At 42.5% G+C, this 12,814-nt stretch overlaps 1 protein-coding gene across 1 annotated transcript in view; it reads left to right on the top strand.

The window, feature by feature from the left end:
* The window catches only part of ANKUB1 (ankyrin repeat and ubiquitin domain containing 1), a 29,915-nt gene that overhangs the window by 14,876 nt on the left and 2,225 nt on the right, over positions 1-12,814 (top strand). Inside the window, exon 4 of the mRNA XM_045851860.1 lies at positions 10,242-10,356. Within this exon, the coding sequence (XP_045707816.1) occupies positions 10,242-10,356 (115 nt within the window). The remainder of the gene's footprint in view (positions 1-10,241; positions 10,357-12,814) is intronic.

The following is a 12,814-nucleotide window of genomic DNA, read 5'->3' as shown; positions in this document are numbered from 1 at the left end:
ATTTCATTTAGCGTAGCCTTCATTTTTTCATCTAATTTGCAATGAAATTCAACCAATTCTACAAGCATCCTGATCACCAGTGCTTTGAACTGTGCATCTGATAGGTTGGCGATCTCTTTGTCGCCTAGTTGTATTTTTTCTGGAGCTTTGATCTCTTCTTTCTTTTGGGCCTTTTTTGTCTGTTTGTTTGTCTTGATGCACCTGTGACATAGTGAGGACTGGAGCCTTCGGTGTTCACCAGGGCGGGGCAACCCATGTTGCTGCATTATGACGCTGTATGTGGGGAAAGGGTCTGAGAGGGAACAGTGGCGCTTGCTCCACTCTCTGCTGGATTTCAGTCACTTCCCCAGCTTCCCACAAATAAACTGGGCCCTTCTTGTGCTGATTCCTGTGTGGGTGAGCTTGTGTACATTATAGGACCCTGTGGGTCTCTCCAAGGAACTCTCCTGTGAGGTTGGAACTCTTTCCCAGCACCTCAACTCCCACAGGTGTTTTCAGTTGGAGTTTTGAGGCTTTATTTCTCCTCCCTGCAACCCTGGGTTGTGCAGTCTGTCTCGCTCCCCAGGTTCACCTGGTTTACCAGCGTGTGAATGTGAGACTGCTCGGTCCACCAGCCGCCTGTGCACTGCACCCCTCCACAATCTGCCACCTTGTTGGATTCCGCCTGCTGTCCACCTTGTGTGCCCAGGGTCCACCAGCTGCCCCCTGCACGCCCAGGGTCTGCCAGCCACAGTTTTTTGCGCCGTGACCCCTCTCTACCCAGCCGCCCAACTCCGCCCCTCCTACAGATCTAGATGAATGTGTCTACTTTAACTCCTTGGTTGTCAGACTTCCATACAGTTCAATTTTCTGTCAGTACTGGTTGTTTTTTGTGTGTCTAATTTTTGTTGTCCTTATTTTGATTGTGCGAGGAGGCACAGTGTGTCTACCTACACACACCTCCATCTTGGCCAGAAGTCCTGATTTGAACTTCTTAATCCCTCCACTTTTCTCACCCATCCCCTCAATGCCTCTCCCATCTGGCAACATCAAAATGCTCTCTGTATTTATAGTTTCTTTCTCTTCCGCTTGCATATTTATTTTGTTTTTTAGATTTAATTGTTGACAGATATGTATTTATTGCCTCTTTATTATCATATTTTTTATCTTTTTCTTAAGGAAGGCCATTTATCATTTTATGTAATACTGGTTTGGTGGTGCGGAACTCCTTTAGCTTTTTTTGGTCTTGGAAGCTTACTATCTGTCCTTCAATTCTAAATGATAGCTTTGCTGGGTAGAGTAATTTTGGTTGTAAGCCCTTGCTTTTCATCACTTTGAATATTTTATGCTAATCCCTTCTGCCCTGCAAAGTTTCTGTTGAAAAACAGCTGACAGTCTTATGAGAGCTCCTTTGTAGGTCACTGACTGGTTTTCTTTTGCTGCTTTTATGATTCTCTCTCCTTTCTTCAACTTTTGTTATTTTCATTATGATGTATTTTGGTGTGGTTTTCTTTGTATTCATCTTGTTGGGACTCTATACTTCCTATACTTGTATGTCTATTTTCTTCACCAGGTTAAGGAAGTTTTCCATCATTATTTTTTTCACATAGATTTTCAATTCCATGCTCTCACACTTCTCCTTCTGACATCCCCATGATGCAACTGTTAATACACTTGAAGTTGTCCCAGAGGCTCCTTAAGCTAGCCTCATTTTTAAAAATTCTTTTCTTTTTGCTTTTGTGATTGGGTTTTTTTTTTTTTGCTTCCTTATATTCCAAATCACTGATTTGATTCTCAGCTTCATATATGCTACTGTTGATTCCCCGCAAAATTAGTGTTCATTTCTGACTGTTTTTTTTTTTATGGTTTCTATGTCCTTTTTCATGCTGTTGAAGTTCTCACTAAGTTCCTTGGGAATCCTTATAACCATTGTTTTGAACTTTGTTTCTGGTAGTTTGCTTGCCTTCATTAATTTAGTTCTTTTTCTGGAGATTTCTCCTGTTCTTTCATTTAGGATCTGTTTCTTTGTTTCTGCATTTTGGCTGCTTCCCCATGTTTATTTCTATGAATTAGGTAGAAGTGCTACTTCTGGTCTTAATAGAGTAGCCTTATGTAATAGGTGTTTTGTAGGGTCCAGTGGCACAGCCTCCCTGATTACCCAAAGTGGGTGCTTTAGGTGAGCTGCTTCCCCCAACTCCATGTTGGTTGTGTACACCCTCCTTTTGTAGTTGAGCCTGGACTGCTGTTAGCACCTCAGTGGGAAAGATTTCCCCACAGGCTGATCAACTGCAAGAACTGGCTGCAACCACCATGGAGGATCATATGTGCAGGGGCCCATTACATGAAACACGACTCACTTCAGCAGAGCTTTGGTGCCCACTGAGTCTACCCTTTGGATGTGTTGCTTATGGAAGTGGTTGGGTAGTGCTTCAGCATGGCCTGAAGCTGTCTACCAGGTGTACTGGCTCTGGGGCCTCCTGGGAGGAACAGGTTAAGATCAGCCACCACCTCTGTCATGCCCATTTCCACCTGGCATGAACTACAAAGAGATCTGCAGATGTCTGCTACTTGTACTGGGCCTGGAGGTGCCCATGCAAGTCCAAGCTGCAAAACAAGGCTGACTCTGCTAGTGCTAGACTTGAGACCACTTAGTGAGAGGCACAGGCATGCCAACGCCAGATGCTGCTTATTTGCAATTTATGAACCTTTGAGAGATTTTAGGAAAATCTTCAGCAGGAGCCAAGGCAGGGAATTTGTATGGAAAAGCCACTGGAAACAGCTTGGTTGGGTCTACAACTTGTGTGGGGGTCTCCAGAAATTTCCAGGGCATGGCTAACAGTGTTAGGTAGATGGATGCTCTGATATTGTGCCTGTCTGCCTGCCTTGTGTATGTGTAGGTAGGGAGGGGGCATCTCAGAAAAGGAACAGTGGCCTCTGGCAGCACTTTTGTCTGGTGGAAAGCTTCGCCTCTATCTCTTGCCCTGATGTCAGAAAATTAAGTTCCTCCCTGCATATCCCTGGTGCCTTTTGAGCTGCTGCCTCAGTGCTGGAGTTCAGGAGTGAGTCTAAGTCTGTGCATGGACCCTTTAGGAGAAAATGCCTGGGACTCCAGGAACCTCCTCCTCATTCAGCCATACTCCCTGCTGGTTTTTACATCCAAAACTTATGGGCACTTCTCTTCTTGGCACTGAAACCTTTCGCTGGGAGGTTTGGTGTGGGGCTGTGACCCCTCACTGTAGAGGGACCTCCACAGCTGAGATATCCCTTCCAATTTTTATTTGCCACAAGTGGTTGTGAAACCAGTCTGTTTTATGTCTCTGCCCCTCCTACCGGTCTTGATGTGGATTCTTCTTTAACTTCCTAGTTGTAAGACCACCATTCAGCTAGATTTCAAATAGTTCTAAACAATGGTTGTTCTGTAGTTCAGTTGTAATTTTGATGTGATAACTGTACTTTTAATAATCCAGTATTAACAAATTCCACTGGCAATGGATGAGACAAATCTGAGAAATTCAGAAAAAGGTGACTGAATGTCATGCTGGGCCACATTAAAGAAGAGGGAGGTACCAAGGTTCTGCCACTAGGACAGTGGTGGTGAACTTGGGAAAAGAAACTTATGCTTTGGGTCCTAAATTTTAGATATAAGGAAATTCAGAGAGTATGTTTTTTCCTTGCAAGCTACCCAGCTCGTTAGTGGCCAAGCTGTAAGTACAACTCCACAACAAACATGGAGCTAGGGTTTGAGTGATTGCTGCATTAGCAGATGTTGCTTGATGTCCTGCCAGTGGTATTATGGGTCAAGCTCTGAGTGGTGCTTTCCTTAGAGAGTAAATAGAGTGGAATGTGTCAAGGGTGAAAGGCCAGTGCTAAGGACACCCTTAAGTTAGGGCAAGTAGACAGGAGTCAGGAAATGAGACACAGAAAACTGTCAGAGTCGAGAGGAGTAGACTTTGCATTGCTACAGATGACAAAGAAGAGACAATTTTCAGGATGCCAGAGAAGACCCAAAACAATGTCTAAGAAAAAAACTTTTGATTTCGCTTAAAGGTCATTGGTGAACACAGAGTAGTTGCAATAAAGTGGATGGAGAGATAGTAATATTGCAGCAGTTATGAAGAAGATAGTAATAAGGAGATTAAGGGACTTTTTGATGGTAGAATATTTAATGATTAACTTATCAAGAACTTATCAAAGCTAAATATCCCCTAATTGTGATATTGTGATTGAGGTCTAGTGACACATTTTATAGACACAACACGCACACCAACATACCTTCTCTTGTATCAACCTATAAGGGACAGATGGTCATTTTAGACCATTTCTAGCTCCTAAGTTTCATCGTTGCCCATACTTTCCTCTTACTTGTCTATGTTCTTGCTCACTTGTTATTCCATCTATATTTTTTATTTCCTTTTATAAACCAATATTAATCTTTTCTGGAACAAGATGTGCCTAAATAAGTGAATGGATGAATGCCTTTTCTTTACAGGGTGATGCCATTGGTACTTTCCACTGTAAATGCCTCATGGCTTATATTCATAGCAAGCCTGAACACAGTGCATCTGAGAGACTGTTCCAGCAGCAGGCTCCTGTCAGCTCAGACCCTGAAATCTGGGCTGGTCCCTAGGTCTCTCTCCCTCTCCTTGGTCCCTCTACTAGGCTCCTTTTGGCCCCTTGGGGACCTAATGTGCCATTTTAATTCCTTTTACAAATGAGGCTCAGAGAAGTTAACTGACCTGCTAAAGGTCATACTGCTAATAAATTGTAATCATATACTCAAGATTGGGTTGTTTCCAACAATTTACACTGCCAACCCAGCATCCTTTATGTATACTTATTTTTATTGGTGCTTTTTAAGCTCTGATCAATGTTTTGTTCCTCATTAGGAGAAACCCAAACCAGAGAAATGGTTTCTACATTAAAGAATAAAAAGCCCAAGTCATAAAGGCAGATATTGACTTCAGAGTATGGATGAGGAATCCAGAAACTTGGGGTACAGGGACCATATATAGAGAGGTTGGATGCGATTCCCCAGAATGGGCATTATTGCTCACAACTGCTTTTCTATGTGGCTTGGGCATGGAAGATGGATGGGTTTGCAAGCAGAAAGTGAGTGAATCCAAGTCTTGTAAATATTGGGGGTCCTCTTAGGAATAATCCCAACTTAGAAAGAGAGAACTAGAAAGCTCACATAGTGGGAGGCCCTGAAGCTTAACATTCATTAGTTTTGCTTTCACTTCAGTTGTATATTTTAATTGTATTTTCTGGAACAAAATAGCATTATTCAAGTATATTTATATTTCCCAACAGAATTCCTAAACTTATGAAGGAATTTAATGGGTGACAAAGGAGGCATTACAGATTGGTTGGGATGGATTAGCCAATAAATGGTGCTGGTTAACTTGCTTAGAAATTCTCTGGATAAATAAAAGTTGAGCACTGAGCATTAAGAGAAAAAAACACCCATTTTAATCTTTGTTCTTTTGGAAATTAGGACTGCTTTATTGCAAAAAACTGAAATTGATAGTTATAACATTTGCTCCTAGATAGGGAATTAAAGCACAATAAAATACAGGGCTCGATGAAGGTACCCTACTGTTAATGAGGATCTAAATCACATAGCAGTCAAGAATAAGAGAAGAAAAAAACTAAAAAAGGAAAAGAAAGAAAGAGAATAAATAAATAAATAAATAAATAAATAAATAAATAAATAAATAAATCTTATAGCCTTCACTGTAGTTTTCAGAATCAGGGCTCCTCAGCAGTGGACAGATTAGGCCAGGGAGAGCAAAGATCCTAAGGTGAGGCAAACGCTTAGGGAAGGACAGATGGGCCAGGAAGAACCCATGTACAGTTATCTAGGTCCTGCTAGTGGGCATCCTGGGATAGGCAGGTCAGTCTGTAACTGGCAATTGGTAAGACTGAGAAAAGCAGTAGGTGAGCTTCAAGAAGATCCAGCAGGGATGTGGTGGTTAAACCATTTACTACCATAGCATAGCTTCAAGGTAGTAAATGAATAAATGAATGAATGACATAACAGAAAACTAGACAAGCTGATTATTGACAGCATGTAACAGAAATCTGACCCCAGAGATGTGGGTTCAGAGTAGGAACTTCAGTTCTAGGCTCAGAGAACAGAACCTCAGTTCTAAAACCTGAAAGGTAAGCTAGGATACTGGAACTCATGTTCTGGGGAGCAAAGTGGGGGGGTTGGTCAAAAGTAAAGCAAACTCCTAGAATGGGGAACACTGACTTTCCACCAAACCTCTGACCTACTGGCCTGGAATCTTCACCTATCCCCTCCTATGGAATTAAAATTGTTTCCTGGGCCTGGGGCTATGAGGCCACAGCTGTAGAGGACCAAGGAGGTGGGGTATAGTGCCAGGCTAAAGCTTTCCAAGCTCACCTGTAAGTGATCTTCACAGTAAACTAAAATATATAGCAAATCATTTAAATCAAGAGATAAAATGAATGCACTTGGACCAGTGTTTAAAGTCCTTTGTTACCAGTGCTACACATATAAGTCAAGCATTTTATAAGAAAGTTTAAGTACAGCAAGAAGGTTTAGAGAAACTAAGTCTATTATGTCAAGGGTGATCCATAGTTTAGAAAATGTTTATCAAAGCATTTCTGCAGGACACCTGCAGAACCACTACTTGGTCTCAACAGAATAATTCCCTAATTCTCCAGCAAAAAAGAGTGAGTTCTGCTAGCTGAGGCCAGATTTGTGAGGGTGGAAGAAGGTTGGGGGATGAAGTCAGATCCTGCTCTGTGAGTAAACAAGCATGGCAAAGAGGAATCAACCCACAAAGGAGAGTGAGGCCAAGCTCAAGAAATACAACACCACAGTAAAGAAGTAACAGAGGAACAGTCCCATTTCAAGATTATAGGTTATAATATGGAACATCCCGAAAGGAAAGAATGAGCTGAGAGAACATAAACTTAGCCGTGTGTCTGCCTGTGGAGTGGAAGCAAAAAGAGAAAGAGAGGGAACCAGAAAGAAAAAAGAGAAAAGCTTGGAGAATTCTACTCCAAGCTTGCTGAGTAACCAGGCAACTCACCATATCTTTGGGTCTCAGCTTCCTACTCTATAAAAAGGGGAATTGACTGGGCTGGTCTTTTAGGATCTTTGTTTTCAGCATTCTGTGACTTGAAGATTACTGGTGTTAGGATATCCCAGCCAAGAAAAGTCGACATGTTTACAAGCTTTGTATGCCTGCAAAATGCTAATGAGGTTGACTTCCCTCATTCTGTCCCTCCCTTCCTTCTTATCTACAAGTATTTATTATGAAGCTACTACATGTCTGAGCCTACAGATATGTACGGGTAAGCCAACACACACACACACACACACACACACACACACACACCCCTCCTACTGCCAAAGCCATCACATTAATTCAAGGCAGCCAATCCAGAGGCTGTCCAGTGACATCAGCTCTCGCAGCTGAGCCAATTAGATTCTGTTTGGAGACAAATATGACACAGAGGACAGGAACACGGGCACAGGAGCCTGATTGCCCAGGTCCAACTCCTGGTTGCATTACTCACTGGGTATGAAAAACCTGGGCAAGTTACTTAATCTCATAATGTCTCCATTTCCTCAGCTGCCAAATGGAGACAATATTATAACTTACCACTTGGTGCTTTTGTGAATTTTAAATTAGCTTATTCACATAAAGTACTTAGAACAATATAAAGCATGTAATAAGCATTTGATGAATATTAGCTATTCATATTTAATGTCATTATTCATTATTATTAGTCTTGCAAATTCAAATTGGGAAATGTGGAAAGATAAATTGGTTATCAGTAGCGGCAGAAAATGAAAGGTGTCAAGAAATAAGGTTGGGTCGTGCGGAACTAATGTTGAATGCATGCCCAAGTTGTGATAGGGCAGAAACTGTAAGCAGGGCAGCCCGTGGGTAGAGAAAGTGAGAAGCCATACAAGAGACATAGAGGGCACAAGAGATTCTGGGGCCTTGGTTCCTAATGCACACCATTGCCAGTCACTGTCTCAGTATAATGAACCCATTTTATTGAAGGCCTCCTTGCCACCCAAGAGTATAACTAAAACAGAGCCCACAGCCTGGATGAGACATGATGCTGGGACTCAAAGAGTTCTCTATTAGTGTTTGAAAACTAACCATTCCAAAGCAGAATGCATGCTCGATGATAGTTTCAAAGTCTAAGCTATTTGGGGAAGTGAAAGAATGGTGTTGTCAAGCAGGACTTCCTGGAGAAGATGATGTCAGTGTTACATAATAAACTATTGGTTGAAGGGGGTGGGGGTAAGGAGTCAGAAAAATTCAGACAGAAGGAGCAGCAACATAATAAGCCCCAGAGCCAGAAACAGCTTGGTGTGCACACGGAAGTGCAGGCCAGCCTGCTGGGCTGCTGAGGGTGAGGAGGGCAGCACATGCCCAGAATGGATTTGGGGAGTGGGGCTGAACCTCACTCACCAATTATGTACTGAATATTCGCCATGACCCAGGCACCACTGAGAAAGCAGGCACAGAGCTGTGAGTGAGAGTAGCAAGGTCCCTACCCTTTTGAAGCTTGCATGTCAGTGAGGAAAGCAAGCACCATCAAGTTAACAGAAAAATGTTAAATTTTAAATAGAAATAAGAACTATGAAGGAAAAGAAAGCAGCATAAGAGTATAAAGGATGATGTGGTAAGGGGAAGGCTATTTTAGTCAGGAAAGGAGATGATATTTGAGCAGAGACCTGAAGGGAGAGGAAGTTTCGTTGGGTGCTTCTCAAAGTACATTCAGGCAACAGATGATCTCAGCCTGAAAGAGGGTGGAGCTGGTTGAGATGAAGGAAAGGAAACAGAGGTCTCAAACATTTCTGAGATAAACTAGTCAGGCCTCAGTAATTACACAGGTGTAGAGCATGACAAAAAGGAAGAAATGAAGAAAACAAGTCTGAGATTTCTAGCGTAGGTAGTAAAGAAGGTGGTGGTGCCACACACTGAGACACAGAATGCAGGAGGGAAAGCCGGGGGGGGGGGGGGGAGGAAATGAAAGGCAATGAGTTGTCATTTCTAACAGCATGAAGGCAGTGCAATCCTTTGGACAGCAACATCCCCAGCAGGGGGAATCCGGAGCTGGGGCCTGGGCTGGAGATATGGATTTGGGAGTGAGTGGCACATGGGTGGTCCATGAAGCCTTTAGTGTCACCAGGATGGCCTGTTAGTCAACCAACAAGTATTTAGTGAGCACTTACCAAGTGCCAGGCTATGTATCCAGTCCTAAAGGAGCTTTCTTTTCATTAGGGACATGAAAAAAAAATCTCTACACAAGTGAAATGATTCCAAGTACTGATGATAAATGATATGAAGAAGTTAAAATAAGGTCATGGGAGGAAGAGTGTTCGAGGGGAGGAGGCAGTGGGTGACTGAGATTGCTTTAGCTGTGGTGGCTGAGAAGGTCCTCTGTGAGGACAGGATGCTTGAACTGAAAACTGAATGAGACTCACACTTCTGTGAAAATCTGGATACAGGCACTTGGAAACAAAAGAAATGATAAGTCTTTATGACCTGAGATGGGAGTGGACTTGGTGTGTCTCAAGGACAAGTGAAAGGTCAGAGTGCCCTGGACAGGGGCAGGCTGACTGGCCTGAGACACAAGGGAGGCAGGCGGGATGGAGGGAGGGGAGAGAAGGCAGGGTAGCCAAACTGGGTTTTATCCCAAGGAATGTGGAGGAGTGAGCAATTCAGAAGACCGAAGGAAAAAAGAGTCTTGGAAAACACTTGCCTGCAGAACAAAGGGAATGTGGTGTCACAGGGTCAGGAGAGGGTAAACGTTGGAGGGGCAGGTGGTAAGTGCTGCAGCAGCAGTGAACGTAGTGCAGAATGGCTCCCATTTTGTGAAGCACAGAACAAAGGGGCCATTCAGTTCTACTCCCAGCCCACTCGTAAGCTACAGGCCCAAGAAGCAAGCCCATCTGCCCTGCCACATTTTCTTTAGTTTCCTCTTCCAACCAAACAGCTTCAGTTTCACCATGACGTGTCCATCATCCCAGAATCAGTACCCACAGGGCTTTTTGAAGATAGCTACAGAAAGCATTTCAGCACGGTATGTAATTACTGTACAGGCCTAAGCTAAAAATAACCTCTGTCTACTTATTTATTTTAGGGTTACCTTTCATTTCGCATCTAGTTCATGCCTCTATTTGGGGAAAGCTATCTTTTGAAGTTGTATGGATTGCCAAGCCACAGTGATGGGCTGCACCATAAACTGCCTCTCTTCATCCACAGGCACAATGCTTCGCTTGGACGTCTGGGATGGATGGAAAGAATTTCTGATGGGCTGTCTCCTCGGACAAAAACTTAAAGTCCAACGCTATTTATCAAATGAAAAGCCAGTACTTAAGTATGGAAATAAAGCAAATACTAAATTAATTTAAGTAATTTTTACTAAATTTCCAAAGGATCTTGAGTCTGCAATTCACTCCACAGCTGGTGTGCTGCTGCTCCATGCCGATTCCACTTAGAATGTCTTGATCAGACATCATTATTGAGAGATTTGATGGAATAATGCAGCAGGGATGCCAGCAGCACTGACAGCCTCTGGGGATGGATTGCAATCTGGGTAGATGTTCCTCAGGAAATACTAACTATTTCAATGGGTGACCAGTTTGGTTTGGTTATCAGACTTTGAACATCTTTTTTTAAAGACATTAGAATAAGTATCTGGTCACTATCACATTCAATTATATTTTTTATCCTACCCACGGACATACTTATTGAGTTTTAGAGAAAAGGGAAAGGAGGGAGAGAGGGAGAGAAACATTAATGTGAGAGAGAAACATCCATCAGTTGCCTCTTGTACACCCCACCCAGGGATAGAACCTGTGACTTAGGCATGTGCTCTGACCAGGAATCGAACCTGCGACCTTTTGGTTTACAGGACAACGTTCCAACCAACTAAGCCAGTCAGGGCACATTCAATTATTCTAAAAACAAAACAACAACAACAACAAAACCCCCACTATTTGCTAATTGGTTAGCTGAAAAATTGGCTGTCTTTTCATAAGCTCCCATGTAAGTTTTCAAACTGCATTTAATACAATATTCATATATTTGCAGTACATGAAGTAGAACATGTGTGACTGAGGCAGTGGAGGTGGGTAGGTTCAGAGAAGCAGGTGAACATTTTAATGTATGTCTGCACCTTCACAAATGCTACACTACCCTTTTGTTTTAAAATCAGTGTACTGTATTTTAGAACAGTGCCCCCTTGTGGGTGATTTAAGTATGCTTTACAAAAGCCAGCATACCCACTAGCAGCTCTAAGGGCTCTGTGAAGTGATAGATTGGAAGCCGCCTCTTGCAAGTTTATAAAATATTCAAATATTTAAAATTAATTTCTATTTGGGGATAGTAATAATTCTTTTTTTAAAGATTTTATTTATTTATTTTTAGAAAGAGGGGAAGGGAGAAAGAGAGAGAGAAACATCAGTGTGTGGTTGCCTCTTGTGCACCCCCCCGCTGGGAACCTGGCCTGTAACCCAGGCATGTGCCCTGACTGGGAATCAAACCTGCAGCTCCTTGGTTTGCAGGCCTGCACCCAATCCACTCAGCTGCACCAGCCAGGACGGCAATAATTCTTTTTATGCTCTAAATCCAAAGAAATAGCCATGCTACTTTGTTACTGTTAATAGTGCATATTTATTGAATACTGTGTGACACTGTTATATTTACTATGTAACTTTATACTTTTATAAGGTCAATATTCTTTTACCTTGCTTTATAGATGAGAAAACTGATATTAGGAAATCTGCCCATTTTCACACAGCTAACAAGAACACAACTGGGCAATAGATCCTCCTAACAATGTAATTCTAGTGCTCATGTGCTTAACCACCTCCATTTAATATTTAAATAAAGTCTTAAAAATTAAATAAAATGTCAAAGAATATAAATGATCACATCAAAAAGTTCCTTTTATTCTCTATCCAATTAACAAATATCTATTGAGCATTTTCTATATATTACACAAGATCCTAGGAACAAGATATAGCCCAGGCTTCCAGTAGGAAAAACAGAAAACAGTAGCCAATTCCTGAAGAAGAGGCATTGCAAAGTGTTTGGGAGTACAAACTCCAGGGCCCATATACCTAGGTTCCCAGGCCCTCCCTCGGTGTTGCATTGTGTAAACTCAGACAAACTATATGGTCATCCTGTACCTCACTATCCTCTTGTACAAAACAGGAGTGATAACAGTATCTCACAGAACTGTTTTAGAGATTAAATTACCTAGGAGTCATAAGGAATTTAGAGAGCTGCCTGGCAAATGGCAAGAAGATATGAATGCTAGGTGCTGCTGTCATTCAGTGTGAGAAGTGTTAGGGCATGGGCACAGTGCCGGACAATCTGGGAATAGATACTATGGAGAACTAACCAGTCCCAGGGGGTCATCCTGAGAAACAGAATTAAGATTGAGACCTGAAGAGTTGGTACTCAGAGAAATGGTAGGGAGGAAAACAAAAACAAAAACCCCATGTTCCAAAGCAAGTGGAACCACATGTACAAAGACCAGGGCAAGAGAATGGGTTTTCAAGGAAGTCAAAGAAATTTCACATGGTACGTCACGGAGTGAGAGGGGATGAGTAGCCAGAGGCTGAAAAGGTACAGAAAGGCCAGCTCATGCAGGCCCCACAGGAATGTAAAGGAATTTGAACTCTATAGCTTTCGGAAGACATTGAAGCTAGGCTTCAGTGTGAGGGATAGAGGCAGGGAGGGAGACAAGGAGATAGTCAAGAGAAGAAGGTGGCCTGACCTAGGCTCAGGACTAAGAGGACAGATTGCGAAAAGATACATGTAGAAAG

This window comes from Phyllostomus hastatus, unplaced genomic scaffold (genome assembly GCF_019186645.2).
Source record: "Phyllostomus hastatus isolate PE091 unplaced genomic scaffold, TTU_PhHast_1.1 phas_contig_86, whole genome shotgun sequence".
In the NCBI taxonomy this organism is placed as follows: domain Eukaryota; kingdom Metazoa; phylum Chordata; class Mammalia; order Chiroptera; family Phyllostomidae; genus Phyllostomus; species Phyllostomus hastatus.
The sequence above is the reverse complement of the archived record's forward strand: the minus strand, read 5'-3'. Positions and strand labels throughout refer to the sequence as shown.